The sequence below is a fragment of the Chelmon rostratus genome, chromosome 10, assembly GCF_017976325.1.
Source record: "Chelmon rostratus isolate fCheRos1 chromosome 10, fCheRos1.pri, whole genome shotgun sequence".
Lineage (NCBI taxonomy): Eukaryota > Metazoa > Chordata > Actinopteri > Chaetodontiformes > Chaetodontidae > Chelmon > Chelmon rostratus.
In genome coordinates this window covers 20,495,720-20,511,971 of record NC_055667.1, presented here as the reverse complement: position 1 = coordinate 20,511,971, position 16,252 = coordinate 20,495,720, and the positions used below count along the sequence as shown (strand labels likewise).

General features: G+C 39.8%; 1 protein-coding gene across 1 annotated transcript; it reads right to left on the bottom strand.

Moving 5' to 3' along the window:
• Positions 1-1,076: 1,076 nt before the first annotated feature.
• Positions 1,077-9,435, bottom strand: ddx23 (DEAD (Asp-Glu-Ala-Asp) box polypeptide 23). Its single transcript, XM_041945007.1, has 17 exons — positions 9,354-9,435; positions 8,343-8,497; positions 8,032-8,151; positions 6,937-7,030; positions 6,778-6,843; positions 6,548-6,686; positions 6,324-6,457; positions 5,821-5,933; positions 5,574-5,717; positions 5,189-5,414; positions 4,754-4,899; positions 4,464-4,641; positions 3,165-3,407; positions 2,886-3,037; positions 2,686-2,794; positions 2,339-2,513; positions 1,077-2,168 (listed from the first exon to the last, which is right to left on the bottom strand). The coding sequence occupies exons 2-17, from the start codon at positions 8,495-8,497 to the stop codon at positions 1,945-1,947; spliced, it is 2,418 nt and encodes an 805-aa protein (XP_041800941.1). The 5' UTR covers positions 9,354-9,435; the 3' UTR covers positions 1,077-1,944.
• Positions 9,436-16,252: the final 6,817 nt, after the last annotated feature.

Sequence of the window (16,252 nt, the reverse complement as noted above, 5' to 3'; positions counted from 1 at the left end):
ATGCTAAGTAAAATATGACTTCAACAAAATAAACATGACATTTTATGTACTTTTAATTGTTTGGAGTCCTTTTTGTGTTTCACTTTAATGCACAATCGTAAACTTGACATGAGCTTTCGTACAGATTCGTAGTCCCCAAGTGGATAAAACCTAATTACTTTGGTGTTTCCCTGACTTTACCTCTAGTTTTCCACCATGTGGTTCCCTTCTGTGGTTTTAAGTGAAATGTTTCAATAGCACAGCATTCATATTCCCCTTTAGGATGAACTGTAATAACATTTGTGACTTCTAAGTTTTTATCTTCAGATCTTCAGCACCATGGCAAACATGATAAACATTATACCTGCTTGTCTGTGTGAGCATGTTAGCCTCACACAGCTGCAAGCTTGGTGTTACTCTTGCAATACTTAATATTACCTTTTAAAAACTGTACTCTTGGTTTCATCATTATCACCTTTTCCTTGTGTGAAAGCACAGTGTTAATATTTTGGCAAAAACATGGGCCACACACAGGGGTTTCTGGGAATATTTCTTAAATATTTCTATATATTCATGGCAAAATAAGTAAAAATCAAAGTTTAGAAAAAAAAAATTTTAGGCATTATTTCTTAGGTGTTTTCCACTCAAAAACTCCTCTAATCTACTGGGTGTTCTTTGATCAGATATGATTGACAGTGCTGGAGAGACAAGCACATAACCACACAACTGATGAACTCTAAACTCTTGGATTGGTACATGATATCACATTTTTCTAGAGCTCCACCCTCTAAAAATCTATGAGAAAGAAGAAAAAAAAACTGACAAATACAAAAATGTCTCATTTAAAATGACAACAGAACGCATGGCGTTCAAGTGGAGCCCCGTTGTTGGAGGTGACTATGATTAACAAGATTACCTGACTGGTTATTCATACATGTGGTACCACAGAGGTAAGAAAAAGTTTTGATTAAAAGCCTTTATTGTTACAAAGCCTGTTCATAATTAATTATCATTAATCATCTTTGGCAGGTAACTCAAATTAAAAACATACTGTAAATTAATAACAGGTGTTTTTCATTTGAGTTTGTAACCTCTTAATTTTATGACTTGACCTTGTGTTTCACTTGTTGCTTTTTGGGGCTTTCTGTTCTATCGCAATCCTTTTTTATTGTCTCATGAACAAGCCATGAAACTAATAACAGACTTTTAAATCAAAACTCCACATGAATCCCCTTCCTCCTGTGTGAGTGCCTGAATTTTGCTCTTTTGTACATCTTTGAAAGGTTTCAACCCCTGCTCTGCATCCATAGATTAACCCACGCACAGTAGTCAGATGACACAGATGTTACTCAAATTTGCTGTATTCACGTCATACAAATGTTTATATTTTAAACGATGAATTTAGTCAGAGGATGAATCTGAAGCAAAAGTTGTCACTTCTGGCATTGGTCTCTTTAACAGTCAGGAAATTCAGATTATGCTGACAGAAAATTAATAAAAATGCACAACTTAGCACTTACTGCTCATCTACACTCACATCCTGGCTGGTATTTATCACATTTGATAATTAAAGAGTAACATTTACACAGTGCAGATCAGTTACATCATCAGGCTCCTGCTTACTGATCTTGTTTATAGAAGCAAAACAAGCATCTAGCAGAGTCCACATTTACACACTGAGCTGAGCCTTTTAATCCCAAAACCAGCGTGGTGATGATTTCTGCACCAGTTAGCGAATCTATTTTTTCTAACCTCACACTGGTTGAAAAGACAAAAACAGACAGACGGAATGGGAGGCATGGTGGACAAAGAACAATAGAAATGGATGTGAATGACCTGGAGACCAAATCCTGAACGTAAAACTGAGAAATGCACATTGTGTACAACTACAACATGATAAAACAGTCTGAAACCAAAGTGTGTGTTCAGTGGAAGTCCAACTTGTATTGAGAGAGCCAGGGTAAATCAGGCAAAGATGGTCTCCTCGCGTCTCTTCTTGGTCAGAATGGTTCCAGGTTTGTGCTGAGCGTCCGGGTGGTTGGTCAGCTCTGGAGGGCAGGTGGAGACCGGGCTCTCGAGGATAGCCTGCTTCAGGTCGTAGAACACCGCAGAGTCCTCTTTAGTGAGGAAAGTCATGGCCACACCACTCTTACCAGCACGACCCGTACGACCGATACGATGGATGTAGTCTGCAGGAGGAGGAAGAGGAGAAAACAGGAAGAGCGCTTTGTTACCAGAGAACGGCTTTATTTATATGTGTTTTATGAATTCTTAACAAGAAGATGTTTTCACAAAACAAATACACTGACAGAGAAGAAAAAACAGACAAAACCACCGCAGCCAGAACGAGGCTTCTTACCTTCGATGTTTTTAGCCATGTCGTAGTTAATGACCATGGAGACGTCCTGGATGTCGATACCTCGACCAGCAACGTCTGTGGCCACCAAGATATCTTTGGCTCCTGCCTTGAGATTGGAGAGAGCGAACTCTCTCTGCTCCTGGCCTTTGCCACCGTGCAGCGTGCAAGCATTGTACTGTGTGAAGAAGAAACAACTAAAATTAAAATGTGTTCATATTCACAGTATTTTAGGACATCTAGTTCACTGACAGGCATGACGTGGTGCCCAGATGTGGAATGTTTGGCACTAAGTTTTCAGGAGCTTTAAAAAAGTGTTGGGACCGCTGGTCTGGTCTGCAGCGACTCACCCCCATCTTCTCCAGAGATTTGGCCAGCACGTCACAACCCTTCTTCTGGTTGACAAAGATGATGATGGGAGGCTCGAAGCCGTGCGACAACACCTCCAGCAGCTTCTTCCTGCACCACACGGAATCCAAAACCAGTCAGTCTCACACTCTGACAGAAATAAACAGGATGTTTGATGTTTACAGTTCAAACGTCTGCTCACCTCTTCTCTCCCTCTGACATAAGCAAGACCTTCTGTTCGACTCTCTCGTGAGGTTTGCCAGCAGACCCGATGTACACCACGGCAGGACGTCTCAAGTAGCTCCTGGCCAGTCTCTCCACAGCTGGAGGCATAGTAGCTGTGAACATGACCGTCTGAAAGGTGCAAACAAATAAATAAACAAATACAGAGACTGTAAACACAAATTAACAGCGAGCACCTGGCACCTACACAACAGTCCTGTTTATAAAATGTTTGCAAACATCTGACAGATAAACATACTTGTCTGTATTTATGTTTTCCAGATTCAAAGTTCATCATCATCTTCTCAGGGTCCTCCGCCTCCTCCGTGTCTGGTTTCTGATTGGTCACTGGGATGTACTCCAGAATCTTTTGGACGTCGGGCTCGAAACCCATGTCAATCATACGATCAGCCTCGTCGAGGACCACGTATGTGCAGCGGCCCAGGACCAGGTAGCGGTTCTCCAGCACGTCGATCAGACGCCCGGGGGTGGCGATCACAATCTGTTAGACAGGGAAAACACACAGCTGGTGAATATGTGTATTAACATTTATCGTTACCATATGTAGGTACTGGCAGAGTGGGCTTCCTGCCAAGAGATGCTGCATTAGAGTGCATTTGTGTGTGTGTGGAGTGTCTGAAATTACATTTTTGTTTCAACTGCTGAGGTTTGGTAATTTTAAGAAACAGCTGCTTTTACCAAAAATCCTTTTAACCTTTTCAGTTGAATTTTTTACAACTGTTTAACCCTTTGGAGACTGTCTTTTTTTTGCCCTGTTTTCACTTCCTCTATTTGCAGGCTTTTGCAGACTCAGGCTTTATTTACACCTGGTATTAACATGTGATCGTACCTGAATAATGGCATCTGATCCAAGGCCGTTTACACTTGCATTTGATCTTAATAAACATTCTCAGTATCTCCTTTCTGCCACACTGTGATCAACTACATCCTATAATCATGTTCGATGTTTTGAACTACAATTCCCATAATACTGTGGTATAATATTGCCGTGGAGTGACTAAGTAGCTGTTGGCTACAACTTAATCCCCATTTTCAATGTTTGTTCACAATTTGGCAAACTGCACCATTAAAAATATGCAGAATTCGTCATCAGCAGTTCTTGTTTGCAATGTAACCGTGAGTGTAAAAACAGGCATCATCCTCAAGTTACGAGGAGTGTTTTTCTCCAATGATTTCCAGGCAGATTTATGGGAGAGATATTTATATCAATAAAGAACATAAGTCAATCTGAAACCAACTGTATATGTCTCGTGTCAGTGTATTTAGGTTCAGTGTTAGAGAATACAATGAAGAATGGCTGTTATTCACATTTTGTTACAAACTGACTGTGATTATTCAAACCTAATTTAAAGGATTTGTTTGAAAGTTACTCTGTCAAAATAAGACTGTTGCTGATTTACGCACTGAAAGCTGATTCTAGTGGTATTTGGTGCTTGCTGGACGCTAATTTTAGACTCTTGGCCAGATGATCTAGCTTCTGTTTCAGTGGCTTTTCTACTCTTCCAGGAAAGACAAGAGTAAATGCTGAATGTTTCACCTCACAGCCCATCCTGAGACGGAAGCCCTGGTCCTCTCTGGAGATTCCTCCAATCACAGCCACTGTGCGGATGCCGAGCGGTTTACCGAACTTTATGGTCTCCTCTTCAATCTGCTGCGCCAACTCACGAGTCGGGGCCAGGATCACAGCATAAGGACCCTGGTCTGAGTCTTCAATCCTGCACAAACATACGGTAGATGGCTATCTGAGTAAGAATGTAGTACAGGCCGATGGAATAAAAATGGAGTGGGACATTTTTCTTGATATTATTTGAGCCTGAGCTGCGCTACCTGTCAATTTTTGGCAGGGTGGTTATCCAGACCAGCAGTGGAATCAGGAAAGCAGCTGTTTTACCGCTACCGGTCTCGGCCACACCAATGATGTCACGGTTCTGTAAACCAATAGGAATGGCCTGCCTCTGAATAGGTGTCGGATCCTGGATTGTGAGAGAAAAAAAGTCATTATTGGTGATTTAATATCTCAAAGACAGTGAGAAACATATCAGTGCGTGGGTCAAAAATCATACAGGTGGTTGCAATCTGTGACCTCATCACTAGATGCCACTAAAATCTACATGCTGGTCCTTTAAGTGTGCACAACTGAAACTAGCACATCATCACAGAAAGATTTAAATGTATTTGCTTGTCAAAGTTACAAAAATCTAATTCTCCATCACTCTGCATTCCTCTTATGAAAACTTGCACATGGAGACATAGTGAGCTGACCTTGTAGCCACATTTGTCGATGACCTCCAGGATGTGTGCGGGCAGTGAATACTCCTTCCAGTTTCTGATTGGGTTCGGGATCTTTCCTCCCTTGGTGGTGATGCTGTAGTCCTCTCTGAAGATACGCCAGTCTCTGTCCGTCATCTCGTCCAGCTTCTTCTGAGACCAATGCCTGTCGTCCCAGCGCTGCTTGGCTTCCTTCTTACGCATCTTCTTCAGTCTCGTTCTGACATGAGAATAGATATTGGATAGTGTGAGTTAGAGGTGAAGCAGGGGGTGAGGTAACTTGATTCAGTTTTATTTAATATACACTCAGCTTTATGTTTAAGATTACATTTACTGCCTAAAGCCAAAAAGGAGCTGACAATGCCTCTGTTTTACTCACTCTTCCTGCTCCTTTTCCTCCAGCGTTCGTCTCTTCTCCATCAGGTCACCATAGAAACGTGACTGCTCTCTTTTCTGCTGCTTCAAGTCAATGCCAGCGATGAAGCCTCGGCCGTACAGCTGGACCTGATGCTTTTCTTTGTAACTGAGAGACAGATTGGGAACATCATACTGTTTACTGGTGCACATTCTAACACAACAAAGACCTGCTTTGGTTTCGGAGATACAAAGTGTTAGAGCTGACTCACATTGGGTTGTAGTCGACTGAAGTGTCTTCAGAAGCATCCCATTCAAACACAAACTTCCTGTCGTTCAGGTGACGAGTTCTCCGGCGTTTCTTGAGCCCACCAAGGTAACGCTCCTGTAAAGATCAGACGTTTTAGTATATTATATTGGTTAAACGTTGAACTTAAAAGCATAGTTTGATCACATTTCAGCTAACAGCTGCAAACAGCTTTGCTATTAGGACAATAATTTGCATTGTTGCTTTCATCTGTTTGAAATTTTTGTCATTCAGGGATATGTGGCTGTTACGTAAATCTTAGTCTGGTTCAGACATGACAGGACATAAAGAGCCACAGTGCTCACTCAATATTTTGATATCTGGTGTTTGAGAGACAATTTGAAAAACAGTGATACAGTTGCCGGATGTAGTTTGGTGTAAAGAAAAGTCCCAGCGGGGCTTAACACTCAGTTTAATGTAAATCTAAACTACATTAAAAAGAACAGCGAAGCCTTTCTTGAGACTAACCTTGATGGCGTGGAGTTCTTTGCTTTTATCTTTCTCCTCTCTCAGCTTTTGTCGTCCGTCATCGTCTTCATTCCCGTTGTTCTCTCGCTCCATTCTCTCTCTTCGTTCCCGTCTCTCCCTTTCCTGGGGGTCCTCTGTAACAATCATTCTCAGTTAGGATCATTATGCTTCTCCAACAGCATGCAGATTGTTTCAAGCTGAATGAATCAGAGGCTGATGCACACCCAGCATTTTTCTGCCCATGTCCTGGAACATCCTTCTCTTCTTCCTCTCTTCTTCCATCAACCTCCTCCTTTCCTCCGTCTGTTGCTCCCTCCGTTTCAGAGCCTCGGCTTCTCGTTCAGCCTTGGAGAGGAACTTGGGCTGAAAAGGACAAAATAAATAAAAAAGTGAGTAAAAAACAGCCGTGGTTTTAAGAAGGGAAAGAAAGTGTGAACCTCAGGAAAGTTCTCACCTTTGCCTCTGCTTCCTCTTCTGCCTTCTTCTTGGTGAGAAGCTCTTCCAAAGACAAAGGCTGGACCTGAAAGGAAGCAACACAGCTCAAACACCCAAAATAGCAAACCCTGAGCAACAATGTCACACTATGAAAGTTTCAGCTGAACCAGATTTTTACCTTCTCTTTCTTCTTCTTTTCATCTTCATCCTCTTCTGTTTTTATATCCTTCTCTTTCTTTAATTTAGCATCCTTTGACTTGGGCGAAAGACTTCTGTAAAGACAAGTGACAGACCAAATTTAAACAGGTGTAATTAGCCTTTTTCCAAAATACCAATCATTCGTTCGTTGTTTATTCAACTACTACTACTCAGTGTATTATTCCAAAAACAGAAATTTAAACAAGCTGTTCATTGTAAACTTACCTACTTATACATGTCCAATGAACCAAAATGTCCAGAAAAAGAAACATCTCACACTAACTGTTACTGTCACAAATACAACTAAATCACATAGATAGAGGTAGTTTTCCTGTTTTTTTCAAAATATTTCGTATTATTTAAAGAGCAGAGCAACATATCAAGAAAGCACAGCATCTATTTTCTCTGAGTACTTTTCTGGGCTGTAATTATTCACTTCTGTCGAGAATGTTATGAAACTTGACCATGGCTATTTTACAAGATTTTATTTCTTTTAGCATAAAGTCTCAAAGTGCTTTCAAAAACTCAGTGCATGGCAACTGGTCTTGTTATTCTGTGAAGTGATGCACTTCTGCTAAGTCAGTTGCCAAGTTATAATTACCACTTGGACATTGACGTGAATTAGGTGTAGACAATATCACATTGTTTCTGGATAATATTTGATGTGATAAAAAAAATTTATCATTTTTTATCATTTTTAATGGCAAGATTTTGACATTATGATGTAATGATGTTACACAGTAATACACGGCAACAACAAAGATGGCATTTTTTTAGGGCGATATCACCAAGCCATGGCATGACTGATGTTTACAACAAACTAATTAATTAGAGTAATTAGTAATTACAATAACTTCGACATAACATGAGCACAGCATAAACAATTGTTTGAGAGTCTTCAAGGTTCTGTTAGGAAAAAACATCAAAACTTAAAAGTTAAATAAATTCAATTTAAAAAGTGAAATAAATTAAAATCAATTTTTCTTTTTTGTTTTGCCAAAAGAAAGTGAATCAGCGCTTACATGTTATGTAATCCCTCTCCATCTCACAAAGCCGAGTATTTGCATTCACATACCTGGACCTCTTGTTGCGATCTTTATCACGTCGATGGCTGTCTCTGTCCTTACGGCTCCTATCTCGGTCCTTATCTCTGTCACGTTCCTTGTCTCTGTCCTTGTCTTTCATGCGTCGGTCCCTGTCAATAAAATAGAAATCAGATGCAATGTTTTTTTGTTTTCTTTGTCAACATCATTCAAAGTTAGCCACACAGAAAATCAATTAAACAAAAAGAGAAAGAAAAGTAGGACAAATGCTGTGTGTGTGGGTGAGTGTGAGAAAGTGTAAAGAAATTTTAACAAGTACAACTTTAATCTAGTGTTCTGTTACCTTTCTGCAGATTTAGAGCGATTTCGGTCACGAGAACGATGGCGTTTGCGTGGTGAGGCTTTACGTTCCCGCTCTCGTGACCGGCTGCGCTTCCTATCTCTGTCTTTGGTCCCTGAGGATTCAGCATCCTTCTTGTCAGAGGAGTCTGCTGCCATCTGCAAACACAACGAGCATGTTTGCGATGAACGTAATGATTTTATTACATTTTTAAATTGATTATTTGACATTGACTTCGGCAGGTTTTTGATAAGGCAATGTACTGCAGCATACTTTTGAGAGGACATTAAGTAATGAACAGCACGCAGCACTGTAAGCGGGACATTACGATTAAATTTTCTTTGAGCACTTTTTCCTCATGAATAAACCTTAGTTTAATGAAAAACACAAGACACAATTCAGGTCATACTTAATTCATGATGGTATCTTGTGGCTGGTTTGTGAAAATCTTTCTAGTTAAACTTTAAATTATTTCGCCAGTTTATACATCAATAACGACAGTACAGAAGTCATAGCTAAAAAACATAATCCAAGCAGTGGTTAAAAAAGATAAAGAAAACAGATTAAGAATACAATTTTCAACAGAACACAAAACATAAATAAACTAAACAAAGTGTAGCACAGTGGATGTACAATTAATTTATTAATTTTGGCCAAAGAGAAACATTTTTCTCTTGCGAGCACCTGAGGATAACACATAGTATAAGTCTTTTGATAAAGTTTCAGGCTCGCTTTAGATCCATATCAAAGTTCACAATCAATTGCAAGAAAAGGTAACTTGTCTTATGATTTTAAAAGAACGAGACCACATTAAGTAATTCAGCCTCTGCAGAATGAATGCAGCGGATTGTGTGAACAAGCTAGCTACTTACATTAGCTAAGAACTTAGCAAAAAGGCTAACTATCTTCAGGAAAGTGCCCAAAGATGCAACCAAGAGAGCCTATTCAAGTCAAACGTTTGCAATTTATAAAACACATCAAGTAGAAGTGTGGTGTACAATATTTGAAGCTTACCTTAACTATTTGTCAACAAAATATTTACGATTTAGCTACGCTTCAAGAAGACGCCATGTCGCACTACACGAGCTCTTGCCAGCAAGGGTTTGTGGGAGTTGTAGTACTGATCATTCCATACTGAATGGAGACCACGGCTATTTGCACTACATTTCCCAGCAAAGTGGAAAAATTCTCTCAGGTCCCCGATTGTTTGGCATATGAACACCTATGTGCCTGACCAAAAATGACTTTGTCAGTCTGTATGTTTGCCATTTTAGGCACAAGGTGGCAACCGTGTCACAAGCTACGACGACACTGATTTTTATGTGAATTCTAGCAGAAATTGATACTATACTGTAGGTGTAGATTTTTACAAAATAACCATTAATTCACAATTAAGGGCCACATCATTTATTCTGGGCATTTCAGGCAGGTAGCTAACTTCTAAAGGTTTTTGGCCATACTTAAATCAGTGCATTGGTGCATTTTGCAGTTGACAATTCAGGATGTTTAAAATATGGATTAATCAACTTTAGGCTTTATTCTAATTGTTTTTGTATCTTTTTTTTAAACTTTTGACTATGTTTTCAGTCTGAAATAATGGGCGTCTTCAACTGCTTTTGTTGAGGCCAGTAATTTAAAGCTCTCACTTCCTCCAGTTGCCAATTTTAAGGTAGGCTATGTCTATCTGTCCAGCTATCGCTGTCATACAGCAACAGTAATATGATTAAGAATTAACAGCACATATCTGGAAGCTTTACAGAGAGAAGAAAACTTGAAAACTTTTAAGAGACGGTCTACATCAGGAGCCAGATATCTATTGTCTGTTGTTGACCATAGACAGCCATGATGCAATAGGTCTTTCTGCTCAGTACCACTTTAAAAAAACTACCCCCTGCAGCAGATTAACATTCAAGAAGTGCTGTTAGTGCAGAGACCAGACTATGTTTTGCCTGTAATCTAAACCATCCTCTAGTGTGTGTGTGTGTGTGTGTGTACATGCTCCTGCAGACAGATAAAAGACATTTTAGATGCTGCTATGCTTGACTACAGTCCGGATTGGCTCAATGCTGATTCATATTCTGGACCTGCCTTTTCATCCACAGGGAGATCAAGAGAGATTTATGGAGCCCTTCTGAAGGTGAAACAGTTTCAGTAAGAACAGATCAAAGTTGATGGTATAAAGGAAAACACACACACACACACAAAGGGGAAAGATACAGGGGAAGAAAACAACAGACAGTAAAAGTCAGATCTGTATTTTGTATTCTGAACTGTGCTCATTCGCAATTCTTTGTTTCCCCGATTAGCTTTTATTAAATTCTAAACAAGTTTGAATAAGACTGCACATGAAATTAATTATGAATTCCCTCCGTCTCACACACTCACTACTTATATGCAAAGAGCTTTTACGTCCCAAATGAAGGGAATCTGTTACTTTCATGCAGCCATGATTAATGTTATTAATTACACCTGTGCTTTTCTTGCTGGGACATGTCAAAATATCTACCATGAAAAGGGTCTATTCTGTCCTTTGTTAATATTAATATTTTTCTTCATTTCATTGGGCAAACTGTGCTTTTTCTGGTGTATTTAATTATCTTTCAGGGCCTCTGAGCACTTGGCTGATAGAAATGTGTTGCTGTCTCCTGCCAGGCTGTGGGCAACACTGAACTGGACTAACTAGTCACCCTAATCTGATGGACTGTGCCCATTTTGCTGCAGTCTCACGCAGGATTTAATCAACTGGGATGAGACGGCCTTGACTCGTTCAATAAGCAGGCTAACAGTAGTCAATGTAAAGGCAGAAAGGTTGGGAAAACAAATCTGACTGGTCTTTTTCACAGCAGACATTTTGACTCATCGTTGCAGGAAAAACACAGGTGTTACCAATAATATTAATGATGGCTCTGCTTTATTCAAGAGCCCCAGTAAACCAGGACACTGGCTGTGAGCCAGCATGCACAATACCATGACTCCAAAACTGAAGCAATTAAATGGAATTCAGCCATTATTGATTTTACTATTTACACCCATGATTTTCCTACTGAGTCAAGAGTCAGCGATGAAACTATCCTATGAGCAAGGGAAGAAAAAACAGAAGTAGGACTGGACCACTAAGGCATTACAGACTGCAAGAGGTAGTGGCTCACAAAATTTGTGCATATGATAGCACTAATTTTTGTAATGAGGGGCAGGAGTGCAAACAGGTAATTAGTGAATTGATGAGAAGATGGGCATACTGGTGGGCAGGTGCAGAAAGGGCGGGTCTGGAATAGCTGGATAAGTCACTAAACATTAAAATATGAAGTGATCAGCAGATTAGTGATGTAAATGAGAGGATGAACCAGCCATGACACTAATCATGCTTGGATTTAGTTTTTTCATAGTGCATGAACTCTTTGGTTTGACCAAAGGGCCCCTCACACCCACTGGTCCCACAGTTTTTTTGTTTGTTTGTTTGTTTGTTTGTTTTTTGCCTCATTAGACCTATTTTAAAGACTGTGGGTTGTACAGTTTTTGACTGACATCTCCTTCACCCTCCAGTTTTGTCGAACCTGTTGGGGGTGGGACAACTTGCACTTTCATTCCTTTTAGTGCATCGACTTTGGTGACCTTCCATATTGTTGATTTCCTGCCCATCTGTAACCTGAGTAGAGGTCTAATGAGCCAGAGTAAAACTCCTGTGTGAGTGTGAGGGACCTTTAAGTTGCTAAACTGCATATCATATTGGTGTTTCAAGTACTCTTCTTTATTTGAATGAGAACAATAACATGGACAAAAACAATATACTTTTGTCGATCAAATAATGTGAATATAGTTTCATTTAACTGGTGGAAGTGAGTTATGTGTATGTGGTCCCTTTATTTAAAAACTCTCCATGAAACATATCATTAAATTTACTTTTTATGCTGTTTGTGTTATTCATGGGAACAAGTTTCCTGCAACATTAAACTCATTTCTGTATGCATGTATGTCATAAGGTGCTAACTGTCTCATACAGAGCATGTAATGTATAGCATTTGTACATACATTGCAGTAATAGTGTAAACAAAATGCACAAACATAATTTTTCATTAATATTGTGCACTCGAGTTAGTTTTATTTGTATATCGCAGTATCACAAATCAGAAATTGCCTCAAGGGGCTTTACAATCTGTACAGCATACAGCACCCTCTGTCGACAATGAATTACACTTTTACCATATTCTCACAGATTTATTATCATAAATATGTATTATGCCTCACCACAACTAAAGAATGAGTGGCGAAAGCCGACGGTTTCTGTAATTTTGCCAGCAGTTTTAGTTAAAATTGCACTTCACTCACTGGAAATATCAAGGTGGTGTTATTTCATATCAGTGCTTGTGACATTTTGTGTCCCTGCCAAGTGCTGACATACTTCACTCACACTCAAGCACACTGTCTTGATATGTTTGTGCTTCACCGTTGCCATGACTACCCTAAATTTCCAATTAGGAGCTGGTCTCATACAATACGTCTGCAGTTGCCCCTTGCAAGTTATGTATGGAGAGAGGATTTAGTACACCAGTTGAATCTCAAAACATGCTTATTATCATGACTCTGTCATCATTTTCTGTCCATACTACTGCCTTATTTTGTATTTCCCCAACAAGAGGGAAGATGATGAAGAGACACATGGCGTAACATGAGATAAACAGGTACAATTATTTAAGGATTTTTTCAGCACAGAAGTCCACTCAGCTTTTAATGAATCGGGAGTGATTAATGTGCTCGAGAAGAACATTTAGGTAAAAGCTGGGGGAAATGTGTTATAAGGACTGAAATCAAAGATTATTTCTGTAAACAGGCAAAACAAAAAAACTCAAATCTTACCCTCATGCAGCAGTTTAATGCTTTTTCCCATCAAAATATCTAAGGGTCTACATTTTGTTTTTGTCACAGCCAGTTAATGATTCCTCGGGTCAGGAAGCTGACCTGCTTTCAACCAGCATTGTGTAATGATGATGATTACCTAATTCTGATCACTAACCACTAACTATTGATAGCAGTTAAAGTTGCAGCAAGCAAGCAAAGAGATCAATGTTAGACAAACACAAGCGTCATGTCACATCACCAGAATTTTGCTATCTACATTTTTTATATTTATATATTACTTTATTATTATTGTTTTTGTACTCCTGAAGAGTAGAGCATCAATCCCTTTTTCAAATGTGTGAGAGTGAAATGCAATCAGTTATACATATGTAACTGAATTTGTGAAATAAAGGCATAGTTTGTTTTGCAGGATGGTTGGCCTGTACCAGCTAAAGCTATTCGCCAGCCCTCAATCTGGCCATTAGGCTTCTGGCTCACTAGCTAGTTGGGACTTGTGATAGCATAGCATCCGATTTAATATTGGAGATATAGTATAATAATATATGATTTAACAAAGAAGAGCTGTGTGAATGTTATGGCAGTGAGCGGATAATGACTAATATTATTAATAATAATAATGATAGCTAATGGAGCAGACACTGTTATGTGATGTTAGCACAGTCCCATCTGTTCTCACACTGCTTCCTGTTCACTGTGTTTGAAAATACACCATGCTGGCAGGTTCCTTTAATCTGTGGATTTATTATATATGTCTTTTTATGTGAATTATGGTCTTTAAATATTTTGGGTGAAACACAAGATTTTGCTCTTTTTCAAGGAAAGCTGAATGATTAAGCATCACTATTTAAATAACAGTATGATTGACAATTGACATGAACATCTCTAGGTAAATATATGTTATTTTCCCATAAAGTAACCGCTGATGAATGTTGTTCATGGTCAGTTCTTGTGCTAAAAATTATTTCAGTTTGAAAATATAAATGACTGATCAGCAAATATTTACCAGCTAGAAGCCCTAGAAACATACTTCTGCCGGCGTCTCATGATTGGATGGCACAGATACGACTGTGGTTAGCTGTTATCCAGATGTGCACATCACATCTCCAACAGCAACCCGATCCCCCAACTCCTAACTACGGTCGACCCCCCATCCCAAACACCTCGTGTGCCACAGACTTGGCTCCCTTCCCCCCCATATTCCCCAATGCCAGGCATCGTTGTCTAATTAAAGCGCTGGAAGAGCAGTGACTCTTGACATGCCCTCAGGGTGTGCCAAACAGGGCACGTGGGCATGAAGGGGTGGGGTGGGGGGGTGGGGGTAGATCTGTTGAAGGTGAACAGTGTGTGTAAATGGGGGGGTATCATAATAAGGCAGATAAGGGGAGGGGGCAGGATAGTTGTACCAGGGGAGTCTATTTACCTCTTGCAGGGACACAAGGGGTCTTATCATTGCGGCAGACCTGAGCTTGAGCCCCGGTGTACTCTGTGTGTGTGTGTGTGTGTCTGCATGAGTGTGTGTGTGAACCTGGCTCACCTCGCTGCACTGGGGAAGGAGAGAATATGCAGAACAGACGAGATAAACTGCTTAGTATACACAGCACACACTGACACACATTCATACACCAATTCACATGTACATCGTCACGCATGGATGCCCTTAGCTGCAGATACAGTACTCACAGACACATACATGCACCGATAATGGGACTGCCGCGGCACGATTCACAGAGTGAATGAACACAAATAAGACAAAGGAACTTGTTTGAATGGCAGAATTTACTGCAGTAATAAATAGATTTAATTAAAAAAGATTAAAGACGAAGCCTTGACGGTATATTTTTTGAATATGTCATTTGATTTTCTGGATATTATGCCCTGTATGCAAATGTTAACACAGCTTAATATGGTTAATATTAATGTGAGTCGGTCCTCAGGGTTCAGGGCTATAGAAAGGCTGTGGTGTGTGCTGTCTGGTGATGTCTGTGTGCCTCACTGACTCGCCCAAAGCACACAGACATGCACAGGCTGAGAGCTGCCCTGCTGCCTGAACCTGTCACATCAGAACAGCTTTGGACTGAGCAATCAGACAGAGAGAGGCAAACTGATTGAAAGAAACTTCACTTCAATAAGTCCAGCACAATCACAGAAATTCAGTTTTGATTTTTGTTATTTTTGTGCCGGTTCTGGCTGCTGTGAGACCAGACTAGAGGTGACATGTCGGAGCGATTCAGACACATGCAAAAAAAAAAATTAGAGAAATAAGCATGGTTGCACTTTGAATATGCAATTACAACTTGTGTTTGAAAAGCTAGACAGGCCATTTAAAAGAATGATTCAACATTATACAAAATACTATGTTTTCTTGCCTAGAGTTAGATGATCAATACTACTCTTGGATCTGTACGGTAAACATATGGCTGCAGCTGGTTGGCTTAGCTTAGCTTAGCACCCATCCATCAATTTTCCTTAGCTTATCCAGGGTTGAGTCGTGGTGGCAGCAGGCTAAGCAGGGTTTTTCCAGACATCCCTCTTCCCAGCAACGTTTTCCTGCTCCTCCTGGGGGATCTCGAGGCGTTCCAAAGCCAGATGAGAAATGTAGTCCCTGAAGCGAGTTCCAGGTTTCTATCTTAGCCTTAACACTGGCATCAGGAGGGAAACAGCTAACCTGGCTCTGTCTGACGGTAAAAAAAAAAAAAATTAAAAAAAAAGCCTACTTGCACCTCTAGAGTTCACTAATTAACACATTATGCTCGAGACAGACAAATAGTCCAGCACATAATCCCCTGAAAAACCAAAAGATGTCTTTTTTACGCTTTATTATTTACAATAATAAAACAAACAAAAGATAATGGGTTAATTTTCTGAACTTGAACTGCTAGGTATGTACTCATACAAACATGAGAGAGGTGTTGAGCCTCTCATTTAACTCTCAGCAAGAAAGCAAATATACATATTTCCCAAAATGTCAAAGAATTGCTTTAAAGTACTTCTATTACACAGGCACACAATGGCTTTGAAAATTACACAAAGCAACAAATTGAAAGACATCATAGTGT